This window comes from Henckelia pumila, chromosome 1, assembly GCF_033568475.1.
Source record: "Henckelia pumila isolate YLH828 chromosome 1, ASM3356847v2, whole genome shotgun sequence".
Classification (NCBI taxonomy): Eukaryota; Viridiplantae; Streptophyta; class Magnoliopsida; order Lamiales; family Gesneriaceae; genus Henckelia; species Henckelia pumila.
In genome coordinates, this window is record NC_133120.1 from 18,601,441 (window position 1) to 18,628,752 (window position 27,312).

General features: G+C 39.5%; 1 protein-coding gene across 1 annotated transcript; it reads left to right on the forward strand.

The window, feature by feature from the left end:
• The first annotated feature begins 13,582 nt into the window (after positions 1-13,582).
• On the forward strand, positions 13,583-14,695 carry LOC140860107 (cyclin-dependent kinase G-1-like). Its single transcript, XM_073262906.1, has one exon. It carries the CDS (start codon positions 13,583-13,585, stop codon positions 14,693-14,695), a length of 1,113 nt encoding a protein of 370 aa, XP_073119007.1.
• The last annotated feature ends 12,617 nt before the right edge of the window (positions 14,696-27,312 follow it).

Genomic DNA, 27,312 nt, shown 5'->3' on the forward strand with positions numbered 1-27,312 from the left:
AGTTTAAATATTGTTAAGATGATTTATTTAACACTTTCTATATGTTGGTTATACTGAGAATTGTTTCTCACCGGAGTTTATTCGGCTGTTGTCTTGTTTTGTATGTGTGCATGACAACAGAAGAGGCAGGAGCTAGTCGTCGACGTCATTGACAGCTGGGAGAGAGTCTAGCACGTGAGGACTCGGGTTGTAGATGATGTCTTGAACTTTTGAAGCATGAAACTTTAGTCTAGTTGGTTTTGAATTTTATGTATAAAGTTTGAGTTAATTGATGTCGTTTATGATCTTTAGCGACTTGTTTGATGTAAATAAATGCATGTATAAATGCTTATGACCTTGTTTATGAGTATATGCATGTTTTGGACTTGATATATCATGTTTTGGATCGAATTTGGTGATTGGAAGTGATAGTGCTCGAGTTTGACAGCAAAATGTGATCTGCAGATTTTTTGGAAATTGAAGCCCGCTCGATCCGTAGAAGTTGACGGATCGAGCGAGCCCTGTATTTTGCAAAACAGAGAATTTAGTTTTTGGCTCGCTCGATCCGCAGAAGTTGACGGATCGAGCGAGGCCAAAATATGTTCCATCCGAGAGTTGAGCAATTGTGCTCTCTCGATCGGGTGTTTTTCACCGATCGAGCGAGGCACTGATTTTATAAAAAAAAAAAAAAAATTTACTTGGCTCTTGGTTTCTTAATTGATGTTTAATGAATGTTAATTGTTCATTAATTGCCCTAAGATGAGATTAGCAACCCGAGGTCCCCACAAATTATCACAAAATCATCGAGATATTTTTGAAACACACGGTTCATCAAAGCCATAAACACAGCTGGACCATTTGTCAAACCAAACGGCATAATTCTAAACTCATAATGGCCATACCTGGTTCTGAACGCAGTTTTCGGAATATCAGAATCCCTAACTCTCAGCTGATGGTATTCAGATCTCAGATCGATCTTGGAATACACAGAAGAACCCTGCAACTGGTCAAATAAATCATCAATATGAGGCAAAGGGTATTTGTTCTTTACCGTTGCCATATTCAGTTGCCGGTAGTCGATGCACAATCTCATTGAACCGTCTTTCTTGCGTACAAATAATACTGGAGCACCCCAAGGAGAAACACTGGGTCGAATGTATCCCTTGGCCAGTAAATCTTCCAACTGATCTTTCAACTCTTTCAATTCCACTGGTGCCATTTGATAAGGTGCTTTAGAAATCAGTATAGTACCTGACATCAGTTCTATGTTGAAATCAATCTCACGATACGGAGGTAGTCCTGGAATCTCATCAGGGAAAACATCCGCAAATTCACTAACCACTGGCAAGTCAGCCAGGTTCGGGCTAGTTTTCGAAACATCAACTGTATAAATAATAAATCCCTCTGCTCCTTTCTGCAAAATTCGGGTCAATGATAATACAGATATCAGAGGAATCTTAGCACGAGAACCCTTACCATAGAATTTCCATTCTCCAGCCATCTCAGGTTTGAATCTCACTATCTTCTGAAAACAATCTACGGTAGCTTTGTACTTGTTTAGCATATCAATCCCAATAATGCAGTCAAAATCAGACAAACCAAGCACAAAACAATCTATCTCGATCTCATTACCATCATACTGTAACAAACAATTCTTAACTGTCTGAATAGATATAAGACCTCTCCCCAAAGGAGAAGAAACAGATACTACAACAGGCAATGTTTCAATAGGAAAAGAATGTAATGAAGCAAATCGTGCAGAGATAAATGTATGGGATGCACCTGTATCTATCAAAACATATGCAGGATAACCATAAAGAGAACAGTTACCTGCAATCACGTCATCTTGTGCTCCCTGTGCCTGTTCCTCTATCAGTGCAAAGACATGAGCCTGTTGTCTCGAAGGCTGACTACCTGTCTTACTCCCTCCTGGCCTTGGTTGTTGCTGTGGATGTGATGGTTGAAAGGAATGAATAGAAGAGGCTTGCCTCGCAGGTTGAGCCACTGATCGTGATGACTCTGCACCTCGTGTCTGTCCAGAACCTCTCTGAGGACACACCCTCGCAAAATGTCTAGTCTGATGGCATATATGGCACCTCCCAGATACACTCGGCACTGATCGGTTGGATGACCTCCACCGCAATTGTTACAAAACACTCCCGACTTCTGTTTCGTGCCACTGGAACTCGAAGAACTGCTCCCTGACTTTTTAAACTGTTTTCCTCAAGCTTGCAAATATCCTTTCTTGCCACTGCTACTACCACCACTTTCAAATCGAGGAGGTTTTTGCGAGATTGGAGCTGAGGGTTGTGACTGTCTCGGAGGCTGAGCGATATACGAAGCTCCTTGCTGTTGTATCAAACCAGCTTCCACTCCTTTGGCACTGTTCATAGCATCAGCAAAATTATTCGGTCGCCGTGTGTTTACCAAAGTAAAGACCTCCGGAGTCAATCCATTAATGAACTGATCAGCCATAGCCTCGTCACTATCAGCAACATGTGGAGCAAAACGTAGCAATGTAGTGAATTTTTCAACATAATCTTCAATATTTAAGTTGCCCTGCTTCAGATTCGCAAATTCTGCACCTTTATCTTTGCGGTAAGACACTGGAAAGAAACGTTGGTAAAACTCTGTTTTGAAGACATTCCACGTCAGTAAAGTTCCTCTACGTTCCAAAGCTTTCTTGGTCGTGAACCACCAGCTCTTCGCAACCTCATGCAACTGATGTACAATCAATCTGACTCTCCGTTCATCACCATAATCAAGCGAATCAAACAACATCTCCATGTCATCGAGCCATCCTTCACATACAACTGCATTTTCAGTACCATTCAGAGTAGGAGGATGGTATGATTGAAAGCGTTTGAGCAGTGTTTCTGTAGTGACCCTTACCCGGATTACCTACTAAACAGAACTTAGGCATGCAATTAACTCAATTAAACAGATATCAGAATAAAACTGCGGAAACCATAAACTTTATACAATCCCAAGTAAAGGAATCTGTAATTTATCCAATAATATACAACCAAATCGAATAGCTGTATAAACCCAAAACAACAGTAATAAAACCTAAGCGAAGCTCCAGCTGGCCAACCGCTGACTAGCCCCTCCTGGATCCACCCTCCTCGTCCAATCGCAAACCTGCCCAATGGAATAGGGTGTCCAGAAAATACAGAGTACGAGACGTAAGCATAAAACGCTCAGTGCGAGAGTATGAGTATACATGCATGCAAAGTGAACTCCCTAAAGACTCGAGGTCAAGGATCAGATAACAGAGACAGACCGCGCCCTGGTATGTAGCACGCTACGCCGTCGCTTCAGGAGGTGGCTCACATACCGAGATAACCGTGGATATGCCGGACACAAATCGATGGAAGTCCATCTACTAACAGGATAGGGTACAACCCTACTAACAGACATCTCGAAAGAGATACAGCAAGATGCAAATGAATGCAGCATAATATCATGGCATATAAATCATGCAGTCACATAATACATGCATACTCAGTCAGGATATCTCGAACAGTACTTTCGTACCTCAAAACAGTGCAAGCTCTACCAACTCTAGGTCCACGCCTATAGTCTGCTCTACACTGCCAAATGATACTACTATCATCAAAGTGCTCTAAAAGCCTTAACTAAGCTATTGCATACTCCTAAATATTTATAGGAAGCAAAAGCTATACCTTCGTCCGTCGTTATCCCTTTGATGTCGATGCCTCCAGAACTTGGGCACAACTCCGCTACGACTACCGAACGCCTCGCCGACCTCCGGACCAAGCCTAAGAAGACTAGAACAGCTCCAAAAGTACTAGAATGGAAAGGAGAACTCGGAATTCGCAAATGAAAGTGAAGCCTCGGCCTTCTATTTATAGACATTCCGATCCTTGATCGGAACTTCCGATCCTTGATCGGAACGTCCGAACCTCGATCGGAACGTCCGATCCTGCCATCGGAGCTTCCGAAGATCCTGATCTGCCACGTGTCAAAATATCACTTGTTGACTCCGGATAGGGGTGATCGGAGCTTCCGGTCCTGATCGGAGCTTCCGATCCAACCACACGTCATGCCTGACGTAATAACATCGGTGCCTCCGATCGCTCATCAGAGCTTCCGATCCTGTTCGGAGCTTCCGATCGTGCCTTCGGAGCTTCCGATCCGTTCGATACCCAATTCGATTAATTTGCATTAATCCTTTAATTACTCAATTAGGGTACGGGCTACTACATTCTCCCCCACTTAAGATATTTCGTCCTCGAAATCAGATCTTAAGTACCGAATGCAAAAACAGAAATCAGAAACATTCTTTATTCAAATCAAACGATTACAGAGTTTGCAACTGAATACAACTTTAAAGAATGAAATCAAAACAACTCAGGATGGTCTTTACGCATCCTTTCCTCAAGCTCCCAAGTAGCTTCCTCAGTGCCTCGGTGCTGCCACTGAACTAAAACCAAAGGAATGACTTTGTTCCGTAAAACCTTATCCTTATAATCCAGGATACGAAGAGGTTTTTCAACATAAGTCAAATCCTTGTCTACCTGAACTTCAGACCGCTGCAGAATATGAGATTCATCTGCCACATACTGTCGTAACAGAGATACGTGGAACACGTCGTGAATACTGGATAGATGCGGTGGCAAAGCTAGTCGATAAGCCAAATCTCCAATGCTCTCCAAGATCTCAAACGGACCGATAAATCTGGGAGACAACTTGCCCTTAAGGCCAAATCTAAAAATCTTGCGGAAAGGTGACACTCTCAGAAACACTTTCTCTCTGACCTCGAACTGCAAGGGCCTACGCTTGATATTAGCATAGCTGGCCTGACGATCCTGTGCAGTCTTAATCCGTTTCTTGATTTGATCAACAATGTCTATCGCCTGCTAGATAAACTCCGGTCCCTCAGCCTGTCTCTCCCCCACTTCTTCCCAGAAGAGTGGAGTACGACAACGTCGCCCATACAACGCCTCAAAAGGTGCCATCCCAATACTAGTGTGATAGCTGTTGTTGTAAGCGAACTCGATCAACGGCAAATGATCCTGCCAGGCTGAACCAAAATCCATGACGCACTCTCTAAGCATATCCTCTAACGTATGGATAGTGCGCTCTGACTGACCATCAGTCTCCGGATGATAGGCTGTACTCAAACTGAGAGTAGTACCCATCGCACGCTGAACACTCCCCCAGAATCTAGAAGTAAACCTGGGGTCCCGATCGCTGACAATGCTCACAGGCACTCCACGAAGTCGGACAATCTCCTGAATGTACATCCGTGCCATGCGATCCACAGAGTACTCTCGGCTATAGGCAATGAAATGCGCTGACTTGGTGAGTCGGTCCACCACAACCCAGATAGCATCACAGTTCTTCGGGGATACCGGCAAATAGGTCACAAAGTCCATTGTGATAAACTCCCATTTCCATTCCGGAATAGGCAGACTGTGAAGCAATCCTCCAGGTCGTCGGTGCTCTGCCTTGACCTGTTGTCACACCAAACATCTCGAAACAAACTGATAAACACTGCGTTTTATTCCCTTCCACCAGAAACGAGTACGTAGATACTTGTACATCTTGTTGCTCCCAGGATGAATACTCAACTTAGTGCGATGTGCTTGAGATAAAATCTCCTCTCGCAACTCTTCATTCGGTGGAATCACAAGCCTACCAGACAAACACAGAAAACCATCTGACTGATAATGAAATCCAGAAGAGCTACCCTCGTTAGCTAGACGAGCTAAACGCTGTGTCTTCGAATCAGACATCTGAGCATCTTGGATCCGCGAATACAAGGCTGGCTCAGATAATATCGCAAACATCTGGATACTCTGCATACCTTTCTTATGCTTGAAGGTAAAACCTGAAGTACAACAGTCACTGATCGCACTAGACATCGAACAAGTCTGAAGTGCGGATAGTCGCACCTTGCGACTCAAAGCATCAGCGGTGAGATTAGCAGCTCCCGGATGGTACTTAATCTCGCAATCATAGTCCTTAAGCAAGTCCATCCAACGTCTCTGCCTCATGTTCAACTCTGCCTGAGTGAACAAATACTTGAGACTCTTATGGTCGGTGAAGATCTCAAATTTCTCGCCATACAGATAATGACGCCAGATCTTCAAAGCGAACACAATGGCTGCCAATTCTAAATCATGGACTGGGTAGTTGTCCTCGTGAAGCTTCAGCTGTCTAGAAGCGTATGCGATCACATGCCCATTCTGAGTCTGGACACAGCCTAACCCCTGAAGAGAAGCATCCGTGTAAACTACATACCCTCCAGATCCTGACGGTAATGCCAACACCGGCGCAGAAGTCAACCGCCGTCGAAGCTCACGGAAATTCTCCTCGCACTCGGAGGACCACTCGAAATCCACACCCTTGCGGGTAAGCTGCGTCAACGGTCGAGCTAACTGAGAGAAGTTCAGAATGAAGCGACGATAATACCCTGCTAGACCCAGAAAACTACGGATCTCAGCAACTGTCGTCGGATGCGACCAATTAAGTACCGCTTCAATCTTGCTTGGATCAACAGAAATCCCTTCCCTGGATATGATATGGCCAAGAAAGACCACTCTATCCATCCAGAACTCACACTTGCTCAGCTTGGCGTACAACTGCTCATCTCGAAGAGTCTGTAGTACCAACCGCAAGTGAGAAACATGCTCTTCCGTATTACGTGAATACACCAAGATGTCGTCAATAAAGACCACGACAAACTTGTCCAAATACTCCCTGAAGACATGGTTCATCAAATCCATGAATATAGCCGACGCATTAGTCAAACCAAATGGCATCATTAGGAACTCGTAATGCCCATAGCGAGTACGAAATGTAGTCTTGGCTATGTCCTGATCACGGACTCTCAACTGATGATACCCAGATCTCAAGTCAATCTTGGAGTAAACTGACGTGCCCTGCAGCTGGTCGAACAAATCATCAATACGAGGCAACGGATACTTGTTCTTCACAGTGACTTGATTCAGCTGCCGATAGTCAATGCATAGCCGCATCGACCCATCCTTCTTCTTTACGAAGAGAACAGGAGCTCCCCAAGGAGATACACTAGGACGAATGTACCCCTTGTCCAAAAGATCCTGTAACTGATTCTTCAACTCACGCATCTCTGACGGATCCAGACGATACGGTGCCCTAGAAATAGGCGAAGTACCCGGCATCAACTCTATGCCAAACTCGACTTCCCTAGCAGGAGGAAAACCCAGAATCTCATCAGGAAACACATCTGGAAATTCATCCACAACAGGAATGCTCTCTATCCCAATACTCTCAGCGGACAAATCAACTGCATAGATAAGGTAGCCTTCCCCGCCAGACTCTAGAGCTCGACAGGCTCTCAAAGCTGATACCAAAGGCATCGAGGGTTGGGCTCCCTCACCATAGAAAAACCAACTCTTACTCCCCTCTGGATGAAAGCGTACTAATCTCTGATAGCAGTCCACTGAAGCTCGATAGGTAGTCAGCATATCTATTCCCAGAATGCAATCAAAGTCGTCCATCGTCAGGACCATGAGATTCTCTAACAGAATGTTCCCTTCGAACTCTAAAGGGCAACCCATCACTAGACGCTTAGCCAAAGCAGATTGGCCCGTCGGAGTAGAAACAGACATCACTACGTCTAGTGCAATGCATGGTAACTTATGCCTCTTAACAAAACGTGCAAAAATTAAGGAATGAGATGCACCAGTGTCAATAAGTACAAGAGCAGGTATACCATAAAGCAGAAATGTACCTGCGATGACTTTCTCATTCTCCTCCACAGCCTGATCATGTCTCAGGGCAAACACCTGGCCAGAAGCTCGTGGCCTCAAATGAGAACTCCCAGCAGACTGTCCCTGCGACCTCTGCTGCACGGTAGCCTGAGAACCCGATCCTGAACCAGAACCAGAACCACCTCCCCCAGACAGTGGACAATCCCTCCGGATATGACCAGTCTCTCCACAACGGAAACATGCTCCAGAAGCTCTACCGCACTTGTCGGATGGATGGTTCTTCCCACAGTGATCACACTTGTCCTTCTTACCGAAATGGACAACACCTTCAGAACCAGAGGAAGAAGAAGATCCAGACTTCTTGAAAGTTTGGGCACGGGGACCCAAAGAACTAGCAGGTCTCGACTGAGAGAAAGACTTGTTCCGCCGAATGCTGTCCTCCGCCTGGTGACAACGGCTCACCAAACCCTCGTAGGACATGTCGTCGCCAACCGCCACACGGTCATGGATCTTAGGGTTAAGGCCCTGAAGGAACAGATTATACTTCATCTCTGAGCTATCAGAAATCTCGGGGCAATAGGATAGCAGATCAAAGAACCTCTGCTGATACTCATCGATAGACATGGCTCCCTGTCGCAGACTCAGTAGCTCGCCTGCCTTCGACTAACGGAGTGCAGGAGGAAAATACCGCTTTTGGAAAGCTGTGCGGAACTCGGCCCAGGTGGCCACTCCTCTCGCCGCAACAAAAGGTGCAGAAGTAAACCTCCACCACCTGCGCGCACGCCCATCCAGAATATAGCCAAGGGTCTCCACCTTCTGCTCCTCGGTGCATTGAAAAGTCTGAAAAGTTGTCTCCATGCGGTCTAACCAGTTCTCCGCATCCTCCGGAGACTCACCTCCAACTAAGTGCTTAGGACCCATAGCTAAGAATCGACGCACAGTGAAACGCTCGTCGTCATGGTGACGATGACGCCGTTCTCGACGAGGCTCCCGGTCGGCATCACCCCAACGCCCACCAACACTGCCATGAGAACTCTGGTCGTCACGATTTGACATCTACAAAAATACCTCAAGATGAGACTAAATCCCAAGAAATCTTTTGCATGCTCTGATACCATAAATGTAGTGACCCTTACCCGGATCACCTACTAAACAGAACTTAGGCATGCAATTAACTCAATTAAACAGATATCAGAATAAAACTGCGGAAACCATAAACTTTATACAATCCCAAGTAAAGGAATCTGTAATTTATCCAATAATATACAACCAAATCGAATAGCTGTATAAACCAAAAACAACAGTAATAAAACCTAAGCGAAGCTCCAGCTGGCCAACCGCTGACTAGCCCCTCCTGGATCCACCCTCCTCGTCCAATCGCAAACCTGCCCCATGGAATAGGATGTCCAGAAAATACAGAGTACGAGACGTGAGCATAAAACGCTCAGTGCGAGAGTATGAGTATACATGCATGCAAAGTGAACTCCCTAAAGACTCGAGGTCAAGGATCAGATAACAGAGACAGACCGGGCCCTGGTATGTAGCACGCTGTGCCGTCGCTTCAGGAGGTGGCTCCCATACCGAGATAACCGTGGATATGCCGGACCCAAATCGATGGAAGTCCATCCACTAACAGGAACCCTACTAACAGACATCTCGAAAGAGATACAGCAAGATGCAAATGAATGCAGCATAATATCATGGCATATAAATCATGCAGTCACATAATACATGCATAATCAGTCAGGATATCTCGAACAGTACTTTCGTACCTCAAAATAGTGCAAGCTCTACCAACTCTAGGTCCACGCCTATAGTCTGCTCTACACTGCCAAATGATACTACTATCATCAAAGTGCTCTAAAAGCCTTAACTAAACTATTGCATACTCCTAAATATTTATAGGAAGCAAAAGCTATACCTTCGTCCGTCGTTAGCCCTTTGATGTCGATGCCTCCAGAACTTGGGCACAACTCCGCTACGACTACCGAACGCCTCGCCGACCTCCGGACCAAGCCTAAGAAGACTAGAACAACTGCAAAAGGACTAGAATGGAAAGGGGAACTCGGAATTGGCAAATGAAAGTGAAGCCTCGACCTTCTATTTATAGACAACGATCGGAACTTCCGATCCTTGATCGGAACGTCCGAACCTCGATCGGAACGTCCGATCCTGCCATCGGAGCTTCCGAAGATCCTGATCTGCCACGTGTCAAAATATCACTTGTTGACTCCGGATAGGGGTGATCGGAGCTTCCGGTCCTGATCGGAGCTTCCGATCCAACCACATGTCATGCCTGACGTAATAACATCGGTGCCTCCGATCGCTCATCGGAGCTTCCGATCGTGCCTTCGGAGCTTCCGATCCGTCCGATACCCAATTCGATTAATTAGCATTAATCCTTTAATTACTCAATTAGGGTACGGGCTACTACAGTTTCCATCGGAGTGACAGTCATATCTATCATATCTCGAGAGGTACTTCCCTGTTCATTGCTCGGGACTGCAGCTTGAGGTACTATCGGTGTTACCACTGTCTGTTCTAGCAGAGAAGTATGAACTGTCTGCTCTGGCATAGGAGTAGGAACCCGTGGTATAAGAGGAGGTCGTCTTGGTCTTTGAGACATATCTGATTATCAAAAGGGTTAGGATACCATAATCATCAAATATATCTCAGTCCTCCTCCGATCATCTTACCTCTGATCAAGACTCGGTTTTGATTCAATCTTAAAAAAATAATCGAAGTACTCAACAAGACATGCTTCCAATCCATTCAGATAATCAGGTAGCATATCATAATTCATCAGAACATATGCCTCTAATCATTCCAGATATTCCAGTAAGCATGCGTCTTTATCATACTTTCAAATAAAATAAATACAACATCATGTAATAAAATACTTGAAAGTAAATCATGCTAGCATTTACCACATGTAATTCAATCATGTAATTAAATCATAGCATAATTAAAATAAAGAAGCAAGGAAGATGACTCGATCTACCCCACTCGCTATCTAACTCAGTCCAGAATTTTCTCGCTTTGATACCACCTGTTGTGACGACCCGAGTTCTAATCTCTCATTAATCAAATCATCATAAATAATAGACAAAGAATCAAAGTCTAAATAAAGTAAAAAGAATCAAAGTCTAAATAAAGTAAAAAAAAAAATTTAAAAAATTAGAGCACCTCGCTCGATCGGGGAAAAACACCCGATCGAGCGAGCCCTCAGCTCAGCTTCTCGGGTTTGCAAAGTTTTGGCCTCACTCGATCGGTCATGTTTCACCGATCGAGATAGCCAAATGTGCTCAAGTTTCTGCCTTCAAAATGAAGGCCTCGCTCGATCGGCAGGAATCGCCCGATCGAGCGAGCACACATCCAGAAAAATAAAAACAGATCCTCTTTTGCTGTCAACACAAGTTCTTCCATTCATTTTCATGTAACTTCAACTCATACATAGCTTATACAAAATCATAAGCTAACATGCATTCTAACATGATATAAGCTGATAGAAATAGATCATAACAAATCCTTAAAATCAATTCAAGATAGGCTAACATATCAAACAAGAATCATTGTATACAACAACAATTCAAGTCCTAAGAAGTAATATACATCATCTAAAGTCTTGAGCATATAAGTAATACATCAAACTCATAGCCAACAAGTCTTAGTACATGTAACTACAACAAGATCATGTTTTTGGACTTAACTCTAATATTGACAGCACAAGAAACCATCTAAACTCGGATCATCACGCTAATCTCCTCATCCCTTGTTCTTCAAGATCGCTTTTGCCCGGTTCCACTCCCGCCTATTGCCATGACACATACAACACAACAATAGCCGGATAACTCCGGTGAGAAATATATTTCCCAGTAAAAGCAACTAAACATGCATAGAAAAGCATATATCAAATTCATGATATAAAAGTAACTACAATGCATGTTTTAAAACAAGGTTCTCTAATTCATCGTTTGGGATCCCGAGAAGAAGATATCATAACTAACCACCGACTCTCCCGATCGAGGTGGGGCTACTTATCTTGCTTCTCTAGACTTTGAAGCCATTATATATGTAAATCAAACGATAGGCTAAGTCAACCACCCAGGCCATACATATATAATCCCTCAAATCGTCTAATCGAACGTTTCCGTTCATTTCAAAATCAAAGAATAAGTCTTACAAGATGAATGCAATATATATCATCATAATAGCATTCACAAACATCAAAGACTCATTCAACAATTCAAAGAAGAGCATATAAAAGCAATTAAGCAAATAAGTATGTGATTTAGGGAACTCGATACAAACCATCTCGAGTTATAATCCTATTCGAATCCTAGTTCACTTTTACCTTTCAATTGTGACGTTTCAAGGTATCTTCAAAGCTCTCCAAATCTGAACAACAACATAACCAAATCTTTATCAAAATCTGCCCTCAAATTCAATCCAATTCTATTGTCAAATAGGCTTCAAACCTTGCTTCAATTCTCTACCGGTTCGAAGGCGATGTTCTCAAGCTCGATATCCCTTGATTACAAGCTGAAACCATAAAATAATTACCAAGAAACATCAGCTTAAACTTATCTCAATAGCAGCTCACACATAAGATAGTAAAACAGCCTCAAATCAAAAATTCGACGGCATATTGGTATAAGTCGGCAATCCGAAACCCAACTATATCAAATCTCACAAATATATACACTTATATCAGTTGCATATCAACTCAAATCCATCATATCAGCAAGCATATAAGTCGACTAGTAGCTGGGAAATCATAAAACTGATCCAACAACCCAACTTCAATATAATCAAGGAATACAAGCTCATCAACCTCAATACAAACACAAATCTGATGTCTGTCAATTTCGAATTCTCAAACCATAATGAAAGAACAAAAAACTTACATCAAATCGAAGGTCTCGTTGCAAGGTGTCCAGAACACCTTTCGGATTTCAATTTCATTCAATTTCAATCCTAAATAATTTATGAATATTAGAATTTAAATCAAAACTCCAAATATTCTCAAATTAAATATTCTCGGATTAAAATTAAATAATTTCGAGCGTTACAACAATAGTATAGATATAGATGTATAATTTTTTTTAAAAAAAATAAGTTGATTAAAAAAATGAGCTTCCATCAAAGTAATTTGATTAAAACTTTTGAAATGTGTATCATTATTAGTAATCAAATTTATTGATCAACCGCATATTTTTGAAAAGTAAATTTTTTGTAAAATTTATTATTATCCAATTTATAAAGTAAACGTTGTGTATGTGGTGGTTGAATAAAAGTGTGTTTGGACTAAGAAACTAAATAGTAAAAAATATTATTTATTTATATATATATATATATATATATATATTTTTTTCAAAAAAAAGAAGAAGGTGTTTAATTTTATTGCTTTAGATGTTTGAATAGGTTTATTTTATATTGGTTTTAAAAGCATTTATTAATTAAAACAAGTGTTTTTCTAAAAGTTATATTTATACCTTTTCAATTATTATTCTAATAACTAAAAAAAAACATTTTTTAGTCTGTTTATCCAAATACAAAATTATTTTTTAAAAAAATGTCACTTTAATTTAAAATCCAACTTTTGAAGATAAAATGATTTTATATCTAAACATGCTGTGGTTAACAAGAAAACGATATATCAAAACCATCAAGATATTTAAAATACACATACAAATAAATATCTTTTACACGATCGATTCTAGATATGGTTTCCAAAAATATAATCGGAGTATATAATAATAATAAAAATATCTGAATTAATTTACATGCAAGTCTTTTATCATATATACCAAGAGAGTTACTTTCACAAGTTCATTATATATCCTCGAACGCGAAACCAAACCAAAAAAAATATTCTGATGGCGAACAAACATCCTTGTCATTTGGATCGTCGATCCAAGAAGGGCTGCGGCGGAGGCGTTTCTCGGAGGCAGAAATTTGCTAGAAGAAGCAAGGGAGGACAGATTGGGATCGTGATCAAGAAAAGGGTAGAAATTGTTAATCTGAGTTCTGGAGAATCGAAAACACCCCCAAGCGTTTTGTCGAAGAACACATTAGGCTTAGATTCAGTCGGATACGGAAGCGTGGATGAATACCAACTCTTGTCCGAAATCAGCCACGGCTCGTACGGAGTGGTTTACAAAGCCATGGAGAAGAAGACCGGCCAAGTGGTGGCCATCAAGGAAGAATTCGACGGCTTCTGCGAATCCACTTCCAGAGAAATAGACATACTCAAATCAGTCACCCACCACCCATCGTTCGTGGGATTCAAGCGAGTCTTCGTGGACCAGTACGACGGCGTTTACGTGGTCATGGAATATATGGAGAATGACCTCGGAAGGGCAATGAAAAATACAACAACTCCTTTCGACGGGACTACTCGAGCACAAGCTCTCATCAAACAGTTGTTGGAGGGTGTCCGCTTCCTCCACGAAAACAGGATAATGCACAGGGACTTGAAGCCTTCCAACATCCTTCTCAACCACAAGGGAGAAGCCAAGATCTGCGATTTCGGGTTGTCGCGGCGATACGAAAGAGAAAGAGCATTCGACTCCTACTCTCCTCATGTGGTGACTTTATGGTACAGGGCACCCGAGCTGCTTCTCTGGGCGAAGACATATTCGTGCGCCGTGGATATATGGGCGGTGGGTTGCATCATGGCTGAAGTGCTGTTGCTTGGAGAAGTGATTTTCAGAGGGAATTCGGAGATGGATCAGATTAAGAAGGTGTACGAGATACTTGGGACCCCGGATGATATCAGGTTGCCGGGATTTTCGAGCCTTCCCGGGAGCATGTTCATGTTTGAAGAACAAGTACAGCCATTGAATCTACTGAACAGGAAGTTCGGGCCGATTCTTTCGCAAGTGGGGATTGATCTGTTGAGCAAGCTCTTGCTTTACAATCCGGAAGAGAGGATTACAGCCAAGGATGCTCTCAATCACGATTGGTTTCGGGAAATCATCATCGATTAATTATGTATAATTTTTAGTTTAGTTTAGTTTGATTTGGAGGTTCATGGATCGATCCACGTCTGTAAACATAACATTTGATGATCGATCTTTTAGCTATGATGAAAACATTAATTGTTAATATATATATATAATTCATTCATTGTGTATATATATATATATATAGTAAAATTGTAAAAGTACTTTATGTTCTAATTCATCTGAATTAAGTTTTCTAAATCAGGTGTTATATATATATATATATTGACGAATACTCCAAACCATTGATATTGATTGGAATATATATAGTTAAACACCTTTTTATGTGTATTTTTTAAGCATAATAAGTATATTAAATATTATATTTCATGTCTTAAGCTTGCGCTATTTTTTAATTCCTATAATATTTCAGATGTTATCATGAACTGTGCGAAGAAATTAAATGGTAGTACAAATTTAAAAAATTCACTTCAAAGTTCGTATCATATGAATTTAAAATTACTGGCCGGGATTTTGAATAATAACAAAGTAATTAGACACGAACTCCGATTAATTATGTTTCAGAAACGTAATGCCATTCATTTTCTCACTACATTAATGCAAACGGGTACCTTGCATTGTGCGGTTCCTAATTCATACTGATATATATATATGTTACGTACTTTCAAATTAAGCTGTTGATGGCAGTTTTAATTTGTGTTCAAAACGGGGAAGGTTAAAAAAAAAAAAACAGACCTTTTTTTTTGCTTGGATCTTTGTCATAAAATTGTTGATTCTTGGATTGATAATTTAATGTAACAGATTCACAAAAGCTTTTCATTTATGGTCATGTGTGTTACAATGAAGATGATCCTAATTCTAAAATACTCTGGTTGTCTGAAAGCTTTATGGGGATCAGTTTTTGGCGCCATTATATTCAAAGATCATAATTCATACACGTCTATGTAGTCGAAATCATGATTATCGAGAATGACGGCCGATAAATATGGACTGAAACAAATAAATTAATTAATATGATCGAGACAGTGGTTTTACTTGCAACTTGATCCTATGCAAATGATTTTGTATGACTTTAACAACAATATATCCATTAATTACCTCTTTATTCAGCCATGCATGCATCGATCTATTTTTTAGGGAGATTAATTCCATAGACGGAAAACCAGAATCTTGAGTCAAAGGATCTGATGAATGCTAAATTCTATTGACAAAAGACTAACGAAACAATATATCTTGTCTATATATGCATGTATGCCTTTAGGTTGCGTTTGGATTGAAGTATTTCAAATCCATGGATTTGGATTATAATTTATGAAATATAGAGAAATCTCAAATTTATAGTTTAATTATTTATACATTGCTTAGATGTATTAAAAGGGATTCTAAATCAACTATTGCAGACAATGTGTTATTATTTGTATCCACTAATTCTCTCATCATAAACAAGAATGTGTAGTTATCATTAACCATGTCATCCAATTGATCAACAACTTTACTTTATATGACGTTAGCTGCATCATTAACAACACACACAAAAATATGTTTACTTTATATCATTGTAATTGGATTTTTTTAAAAAATATTTATATATGTGCTATATAGCGTGAACCTTATTTTGGAGTTGATGTAGTCTTGAATAGGATGTTCAACGAACGTTGCAGCAACATCATCGAACATTGTGATCTTGAAATAAAAATTAACATTTAATTAATTTTTCTTGTTTGTATATAAAGTTGTACAATACTACTAATACATATGAAGTGCATTAATTACCTTGGAAATATCTTGGTCTTTTAACTTTATAATGTTAAAAAAAATGACTATTTGTGGTCTCTGTGGGTTGAAACAATGATTGCATGTTTCATACCAAATTATGAATTATTCCTTAATTATACCTTCGAGAAACACTACAAAAAAAAAAAAAAAAAACGGTTTCGGAACCGGTTATATATAAGCTTTAGATGCGGTTTGCCACCGCTTCTAAACTTTTACCTCCGGTTCAATTCCCGTCTCGCGTGTTGGCGGTGCTAAAGGTTTTAGAAGCAGAAGTCTCTCCCGGTGGTACACCTTTTATAACCGTTTCTATTGTTGTTCAATTGAGGCGGCTGCGAAAACACATCTATTGCCATCTATTAGAGCGGTTATGAAACGAATCTACAGTTTTAGTTTTAGTCACATTTTCTACTATTAGCAACGGTCAATACCCGTTTTTAATTCATTGCTTTAGCGGCGGAGGTATTACCGCTTCTATAGATACTCCAGCGGCGGTGCAACAACGGCTTCTATAGATACTCCCGCAGAGGTGGTGTAATCACTGTTATAGAGATGCGATTGTAAAACGCGGAGAATGCAACAATAGCATCGGAGAATAACCGCTTATATATATTGATATAGAAGCGGTTCACAAATACTTCAGAATCATTGATGTTTGTGCGTAATCTAAGATTTAACAACGGTTATTAACCATTTGTAATGCTTGATTCTATAACGGTTTTCAAACCGCCCTTATATCTTTTTTCGTTAATCATGTGTTCTAAAAGCGGTTTTCTAGAATGATTTAACCAAGAATTAGAAATGGTTATAGTTTTTTTTTTCTTCTAATAGTTAGATAAATCGTTGATATAGATTTTGTCCATCTATACACTCCTTTTGCCGTGGCTTGCTGTTAAATATTGCATACTACAATGATGCAATCTCAACCATAATTCATGAATAATATATAATAAAAACAAAGGAACTTTTATACCAAGCAAAACCACACTTCAATCTACCAAATATATAACTCCATCAACAAATAAGTCTCCATAAAACATACGAAAATGATAATAAAAATCAAAGTACTTGTCTTTAATATTCTAACTAGAGGTTATGCTCTTCTCGTGGTGGAGATTTGCGCATACTTCCATTTGTGATTGAAAGAGCATTTGCGTGTTGATTCATAATATCCTCCATCACAGCCGCCATCTAAAAAAATAAATATAGTTTAAAATCATTAATTTACACAAATAATTATAACTTATTTCTTGGGATTAAGAATTTATACCTGTCTTGGTAGTGACTCGGGTTCATGAGATCCTCCAGCAGTTCCAAATGTCATAGTTTTCATGATGTGTGTTAAATGTTGCATATGTTGTTCTTGCATCTGTCTCATCATTCGTGCCTTTATTTCTGCCTCCCTTTGAGCTTGGCGAGCTTCCATATCTCTCATTTTCTCTTCCATTTCCTTAACTTTGTTTGATATATTTGGAGTAGAATGAGAGGTTTGAATATAAATGGGGATACACTTACAACACTCAGGAAATACTTGACTCCCAAACATCGAACTCGACTAGAATGTTCGGGTCCAAATACATCACTATATAAAAATAAAATTAACATCAAACAATATGTAATAGTTTTAACAATAATTATGAAACTATAACAAAAAATTTATTACCAAAATGCTTCCTCATGCACTTCTATCGATTGTGTTTCCTTGGGCTTATTGATGAGATGACGTTGTACAAACTCCTCCAATAATTTCTAACAAGAGTTGTTTGTTTATAAAATGAATAGAGTATATAGAAGTTAATATATGAGAACATTTTTACCTCCACTCGTATTGCTTCATCATCAACTGGAGCACATACTTTCTTTTTACTACTTCGACTCAATTGTATTATTTCAATACGAGTCTGCTTTCTACCATTCTCCCGACACTAATAAGATAACAAGTAACATACTGTTAGAACCTAATGGGGGGGGGGGGGGATTTAGGTTCTATTGGCAACTTTAGAAATTTAAAGCAATTATGCTCGTACGCAAGCGGAAGACTTAAAGCAATTAATAATAAGTGCGGTAAATAAATGCGTAATGTAGATAAATCAGTAAAAGGGATAAGAGATGTTTATGGAAGTTCGACGATAAATGGTCTACGTCTCCCCTTCTTGGTTAAGATCGATTAACCAAGGATCCACTAGCACTTCAACGTCTTGGCCTTGATGGCTCCAAGGATAGCCGTACAACTCAACATGATCACCGCGCTGATACAACTCAACACTTGGCCTTAAGAGCTCCAAGGATAGCCAAAACACTCGTATAATACACTTGGCTTCACACACAAGTGTTTACAACAACCGAGCAACCAACTCACGAATGAACTTATACAAACAACCCTCGATTTTGAATATAACACACAAATATTTCTTGAACTTTTGAAGGAGAGGATCTTGCTTGCAAAGAGAGATGAGAGTGAATTGGTGAGTTCAAATGACTTCAAATGACATGTATTTATAGCTGAAAATTCGGGCAGGTTCGTTGCGTCTGTTCGGGCCATCGTTGCATCCGTTCGGCGCACATTAAATTCTTCCGGCGTTGTTGACTAACGTTGCGTCCATTCGTAGGTTCGTTGCGTCCGTTCGGCACATTGCGCCTTTTGTCGGATGAATTTTTTTCTTAAAAATTGGATCGTGTTCTTGACAAGGAACGTTGCGTCCGTTCCTAGGTTCGTTGCGTCCGTTCGGCATAATTCAGACTGCGCGACAAATTTCAAAAATTCATATCTCATAATCCGTCCGTCGGATCAACTTGAAATTTGAACAGTAGCTTTAGAACATCCTGATTTCTTTGTGAATGGTAGAATTTGGATTTGAAAGTCTAAAACGATTCCAGTATTTTTCTGAAGTTACTTCGTCGTATTTTTGCTTCTAATTCTGCGCGGCACTTTTAAAAAATTCATAACTCCAAATCCGTACGTCGGATCGACTTGAATTTTGGACCGTAGCTTTTCAGTATCCTAAACTTTAATATTATTGGTAGAGATCGAAATTGGATGATTCAAACATTCTCAGTAATTTTTGCAATGTTCTTCTCCATATTAATATTTATAATAATCTAATCTGCAAATCACACTTTAAACGATTAGAAATAATAACCTAGTTTTGTAATTATCAAAACAAGATAAGTTATCTCATTAAAAACATTAATCTCATTTAAGAGATTTGTATGCGTTTAAGGCGTAACAATCTCCCCTTTTTTGATAATAAAAAAACTTGGTTAAACAGGAGATATAAAGTGTAATTGAAATACATATAAAAAGCTCCCCCTTAAAGTAACAATAATTTAACCAAAATGTTTATCACATAATCAATTTTTATTTAGCCAATTTGAATATTTAACCAAATTAATTCTCCTCCTTTTTGTGATAATTAAAAAGGCAACAAATATGATAAATAAATAACACAATAAATAAAAGCATATTTCATTAATAGAGAATTTACAAAATACATCAAAATATAAAACTAAGAGTCATCATCCGAAGGTTGTTCAAGAAGTTTTGCTTCCATCAAATTGAGTCGGTCATGGACAGATTCAAAAGATCCTCGCATCTCTAAGGTCAAGTCTGTGATCGATGTCTGGATAGACTGAATAGCGGAGTAGTTGCAATCCATGTTGATCTTAAGCCGGTGAAGATACTCAAGGAGTCGATCGGAAGATGGAGCCGGAGTAGGTGGAGGCTGAGACATCAAAGGAGGGGAAAAAGGTAGATCGTCGTAATCAAATGTAGAAGAAGATGGAGGAATCGTAGAAGAGGAAGAAATATTTGTGTCAGTGAAACCAACAGGAAATCCTTTCTCTTGAATGGAAGGAGGAATAAGAGAAAAAGGAATGTGAAAGTGGGTTACAGGATTATAGAGGATGAAAATATGAGCTGGATCATGCACCCATCGAGATAATACAGGATTCCATGACAACTCCATTTTAGTGATGGAGGCATGGTCAAGAGTATAAGTCTCAGTGATAGGCATGTTCTCCAAATAATCGAAGATAATGTCAAAATGAGTAAGAATTCGGTTAATAAACCGAGCAAAAGGAAGAATGACTTTCTTTGAGTTTTTGGCAGTGTGATGCATGACCTGAATGATAAACCTAGGAAGGTTAAAAGGTCGCTGAGTAATAATGTGAAAAAGGACATAAAGGTCCAGATATTTGCACTTGGAGTGGTCTCCCGTGTGCGGAATGATGGAAAAAGTGATCAGCTTTTGGATAATTTGAAAATCAGGACAAAGCATCTTAAGAGATGGTCGATCATCACCAGCGTGAGGTGGTCGACCGAGAATATCAGAAAGGGCCTCGAAGCGGTTAAACTCGGGACTATCATCAGGCCATTTAAATGCAAAGAACTCGCTGGGTTCATTTCTAGGAAGAGAGAACCAAGCAGCGAGATCACCTGAAAGAAACGAATGTACCGATTTTGAACAATTGTAACAGCATATATATCATCGTTGTACAATTCGAGTTCAAAATTGGCATAAAACTCATGGATAAGGGAAGAATAAATGAAATCTGGATCAGAGGGTTGGAAAAATGCACCCCATTGTTGGAAATCAATAATATCCAATAAACAAAGATGAGAGGTCGCCAAGTAAGAGCGATCAAGAATACGGCCTGGAAAAATCTGCCTATCCCTATAGTCGACAGGAATAGGTCGTGAGATAGCAGGTTGGTTAAGGTTGTGGACAAAAGGTTGAGTACGGGCACGAGTGCGTCGCCTCGGATTGGAGGGATCAACTTGGCGTCCAGAAGCCATTTAGGAGAGATATTTTTGTGCAAAAGAAAGAAAGAAGAATGATTTTGGTGTGCAAAAATCTGAAAGTTTCGGCCTCTATATATAGGCAAGGGACGGAATGGAAGCAACGTTTGTCCTGGCGGGAAAAATTCGCGGGTAAAAGGTACGAACGGAAGGAACGTTCCACCAACGGATGCAACGTTAGGTCTTTTTGGCGGTAAGAGTTCGCGGTTAATTTTGAAATTGAGGAGGGATTTGCAACGAACGGAAGCAACGTTGGTCCATCGGACGCAACGTTCATACTATTGGCGGTAAATTTTCGGGGTTAAAATTTTAAAATGAGGCGGGAATAGGAGGCAACGGAAGCAACGATGGATGACCGGAAGCAACGTTCTTGTCCTCCAACCGAAGCAACGTTATGTGGGACAGAAGCAACGTTCGGAAATGTGAAGAATTTTTTGGATTTTTCTTCTTAGAATTATATTTTTTTGAAAATTTTATACCAAATAATACACATAAAATGTGAGCTTATAATTATGAATAAATACAATTAATTTGTATTATTCAACATTAATTTGCTCGAATTTTAATATTAAGATCCCCCTTAATATGAAATTAAATTTAAACTTATGTCTACAAGTGATTACAATTCAATCATGTCAAGTTCACCACGCAAACGAATAAAAGTATTTTCATCTAGTGTTTTTGTAAAAATATCGGCAATTTGATTTGACGTGTCAACATATTGAAGTTCAACTTCATTTTGTTCGATGTGGTCACGAATAAAATGATGACGAATGTCAATATGTTTGGTGCGCGAATGTTGAATCGGATTCTTTGTAAGACATATGGCGCTAGTGTTGTCACAAAAAATAGGGATTTTTGAAAAAGATACACCATAGTCGAGAAATTGATGCTTCATCCAAAGAATTTGCGCACAACAACTACCGGCAGCCATATATTCGGCTTCGGTTGTTGACAATGCAACACAATTTTGCTTTTTGGAAAACCAATAAACTAAACAGTTTTCTAAAAAGAAACAAGTTTCATTAGTGCTTTTCCTGTCCACCTTATATCCACCAAAGTCGGCATCACATTAAGCTTTTAAATCAAAGAAAGAATTTTTCGAATACCACAAGCCAAGATTTGGAGTATTTGAAAGATATTTGAAAATGCGTTTTAAGGCGAACAAATGTGATTCCTTTGGACATGATTGAAATTGTGCACACAAGAAAACACTAAACATAATGTCCGGTCTACTAGCAGTAGCATAAAGTAAGGAGCCAATCATACTACGAAAGGAAGATTGATCTACAGATTTACCATTTTCATCCTTGTCGAGTCTGATTGTTGTGCTCATCGATGTGGATGATGATTTTGTGTTCTCCATCCCAAACTTCTTTATAATCTCCTTGATGTATTTGCTTTGGTTCACAAAGAACCCATCCTTGCACTGTTTGATTTGCAATCCGAGGAAATATTTAAGTTCCCCCATCATGCTCATCTCAAAGTGTTCCTGCATAAGCTTGGAGAAATCTTGACAGAGAGTTTCATTAGTAGAACCAAAAATTATGTCATCAACATAAATTTGCACAATCAATAAATCATCTTTGACATTTTTGTTAAATAAAGTAATGTCAATCTTTCCTCTCGAAAAACAATTTGAAAGAAGGAAAGTTGATAATTTTTCATACCAAGCTCGAGGAGCTTGTTTTAAACCATACAATGCTTTGTTTAGTCTATACACATGATCAGGCAATAATGCATCAACAAAGTCATCAGGTTGTTCAATGTAAACTTCATCTTTCAATTCACCATTAAGAAATGCACTTTTGACATCCATTTGAAATAACTTAAAATTTCTAGAGCAAGCAAAAGCAAGTAGCATGCGAATAGATTCTAGTCTAGAAACAGGCGCATAAGTTTCATCATAATCAATTTCTTCTTCTTGACTATATCCTTTCGCTACAAACCTAGCTTTATTTCTAGTGATAGTACCATGCTCATCAAGTTTATTCCTAAAGACTCATTTAGTACCAATAATAGATCTATCATGCGGCCTAGGAACAAGATTCCAAACATCATTACGCTTGAATTCATTTAATTCATCTTGCATAGCAATAATCCATGAATCATCTAATAAAGCATCATCAATGCTCTTAGGTTCAACATGCGAAACAAAAGCAAGATTATTGCAGATATTATTAAGTGAAGAGCGAGTGGTTACTCCCTTCGAAGGACTTCCAATGATAAGATCTATAGGATGATCTTTGTGAAGAGTCCAATCCTTCGGAAGTGGTGTTTCCTCAACAGAAACATCTATTTTATTTAAGCTTGAGGAGGCCATCTCTTCTTCAAGTAATTCTACATCATCGTTAGTATACGAGAAACTATAGACATAGATTCATCAAATACAAAATGCATTGATTCTTCAACAAGTAAAGTGCGTTTATTAAATACTCTAAAAGCCTTACTCGTAGTAGAATACCCAAAAAAAATACCTTTGTCGGATTTGCCATCAAATTTGCCAAGGTTGTCCTTACCATTATTATGAATGACATTTTGATCCAAAAGCCCGAAAGTATGAAATGTTAGGCTTTCTCCCTCTCCATAATTCATATGGAGTTTTCTTGAGAATTGGCCTTATTGATACACGATTGATAATGTAACAGGCAGTGTTCATTGCTTCAGTCCAAAAATATTTTGGTAGAGAATGCTCACATATCATGGTCCTCGCAATCTCCACAAGTGTCCTATTTTTCCTCTCAACGACCCCGTTTCGTTGAGGAGTCCTAGGACAAGAAAAATTGTGACCGATGCCTTTCTCTTCACAAAAATTTGTAAAAATCTCATTTTGAAATTCAGTTCCATGGTCACTACGGATCTGTTTGATAGAAAGATTTTTCTCATTCTCAACACGTTTGACAAAAGTTTTAAAATAATCAAAGGCATCATTTTTGTGGGCTAAAAACAATGTCCATGTGTAACGTGAGAAATCATCCACAATGACAAATGCATAAAGCTTCCCTCCTAGGCTAGCATTCCTCGAGGGACCACATAGATCTAGGTGAAGAAGTTCAAGGGGCATAGAAGTTGATACAAAATTTTTGCTTTTAAAAGATTTTCTTGTGTGTTTGCCAAGTTGACACACATCACAAACAGAATCTAATTTTAAATTGAGTTTTGGCATACCAACAACTAAGTCAAGTTTAAAAAGTTTTTCTATGGTACTAGGACCAACATGAACTAGTCGTCTATGCCAAAGAATGTTGTCATCAACATTCAAGGATACAAGGCTTTTGATATTTGATAAAGATAAATTATTTAAAGAAACCTTGTATACATTTTCACTTCTATATCCTTTGAAATTTATGGATTTGTCGGATGTGAGTGATATAATCTCATTCAACTCATAACAACTTCAATATCATCAAAACATCTCAAACCCATCATATCTCTAAACCTCATTTTCAAAAAATCATAACAAAATCATAACAATTCCGAACAACGTTCTTTTTCCGATCCGACTGAGAATACACGATAAAAACTAGTTCAAGAACATCATACTCGAACCTCATTCGATTCTAACAACATTCAAAAAATAAAGTATAACTGATCGAAGAAATACTTATGATAGAACGAAGCTCTCAATGTTGTGATCTCGAATATGCCTTAAGATTGAAATTCTATCGGACGGATCGAACAAACCCGGAGAGTCAAAAGCTTGAAGAGGCGTTTGGAGTTCTACATTGGTGGATGAGGCGATGGAGAAGATGATAAAGGAGTGAAAAATTCAAATCCAAGTACAAATATCTAATAAACTCCATATTTGCATTTAAGTCCCTGAAAAATCCAAAAATTTAGAAATGGTCCATTATATAATTCAGAATGATCCTCCAATTCTATAATCTCCGATTATCTCAAATAAACTCAATTAAGATAAATTTGGGGCATTACAATTCTCCCCATCTAAGAATAGATTTCGTCCTCGAAATCAGATAAAATCAACACATAAGATAGAGAATAAAGAATTAAGAAACTGAATAAGGACTCATGTCAGATAAATAAGTCCGGAAATCTCTGTTTCATATCAGATTCTGTCTCCCAAGTCGCTTCCTTGACTCCGTGACAACTCCACTGAACCTTCACCAACGGAATCGACTTGGTTCTGAGTTGTTTCTCCTTTGTGTCAAGGATCTGAATTGGTCGCTCGAAGTAGCTCAGGGTTTCATTCAGTTCAGCCTCGTCAGGCCAAAGAATATGCGAAGGATCTGGATGATATTTCCGCAACATCGAGACGTGAAAAATGTCGTGAATACCAGATAAAGAAGGAGAAAGAGCTAATCTATAGGCAAGATCACCTATGCTCTCCAGAATCTCGTACGGACCGATGAATCTCGGTGACGACTTCCCTCGCTTCCCGAATCAAACAGTGCCTCTGAAAGGAGAAATCTTAAGAAAAACTCGGTCTCCCTGATCAAAAACCAGAGGTCTGCGTCTGATATTCGCATACTTCGCATGTATTTCTTGTGCGGTCTTCATTCTCAGTTGAATAATCTTTACCTGCTCATACATGTCACGAATCAAATCTGGTCCCAACTCAGGAGACTCAGAAATCTCATCCCAGTACAAAGGAGACCTGCACTTTTTTCCGTACAAAGCTTCAAAATGTGCCATACCGATGCTCGTCTGATAGCTATTGTTGTACGAAAATTTGACAAGAGGCAACGAATCCTGCCAACTAGTGCCAAAGTCAAGCACTACGGCTCGTATCATGTCCTCAAGAGTCTGAATCGTTCGCTCAGACTGATCGTCGGTCTAAGGATGATATGTTGTACTCAAGTGCAAACGAGTACCAAGTGCCTCCTGTAGACTGTGCCAGAAGTGAGAAGTAAACCGAGGATCTCGGTCAGAAACAATCGACCTCGGCACAACGTGCAATCTAAAAATCTCCCTGACATACAACTCGGCCATTTGATCATGACGATAAGTCAACCTGTACGGAATAAAACAGGCAGAATTCATCAGTCGGTCAATCACTACCTAGATAGCATCACATCCACAGACTGATCGTGGTAGCTTCGTGAGGAAATCCATTGAGATGTGATCCCACTTCCATTCAGGAACAGATAAACTGTGCAATAGACCACCCGGTCGCTTCCTCTCTGCTTTCACCTGTTGACAGTTCAAACACCGGGATACAAACTTCGTAACATCGCTCTTCATATTCTTCCACCAAAACTGACTCCTCAGATCGTTATACATCTTCCGGCCACCGGGATGATCACTAAATCGACTGCAGAGTGCCTCTCGCAGGACACGCTATCTCAACTCAGAAATATCAGGCACAACAATAAGATTATTCACAAACAAGATATCATTCCTGACCTGAAACTCAGACTGATGTCCTGATCTGACTTTCTCTATCGAATTCTGGATACTTGCATCAGATTTCTGTGCTTCTTTGATCAACACAAATAACTCTGGCTCGGCTTGAATAACAAACACACTGATAGACCTCCTATATTATTCAAACTCCAAACCAGAAGTGCAACAATCCTCTATCAACTGAGAAACACCGATAGTAGAAAGAGATAAAGAACAAAGTTTTTTGATCAAAGCATCAGCAGCAGCATTCTACTTCCTCGGATAATACTTGATTTCGCAGTCGAAGTCCTTCAACAAATCTAGCCATCTCCTTTGTCTCATATTCAGTTTGGACTGTGAAAACAAATATTTAAGGCTCTTATGGTCAAAAAATATCTCAAAGAACTCACCATAAAGATAGTGACACCAAATCTTCAACGCAAACACAATCGCAACGAGCTCAAGAACATGAATCAGATATCGAGTCTCGTGCGGCTTCAGCTGCCTTGATGCATACGCTATCACATGCTTCCTCTGCATAAGAACACATCCAAGACCTAGAAGAGAAGCATCGCAATAAACGATAAAACCCCCAGTCCCTAAAGGAATAGAAAGAATCGAAGCACTGATCAATCTCTTCTTCAGATCAATAAAAGTGGCCTCACACTCTTCAGTACAAACAAAAGGTGCATTCTTCTTAGTCAGCTGGGTAATCGGCTTCGCAATA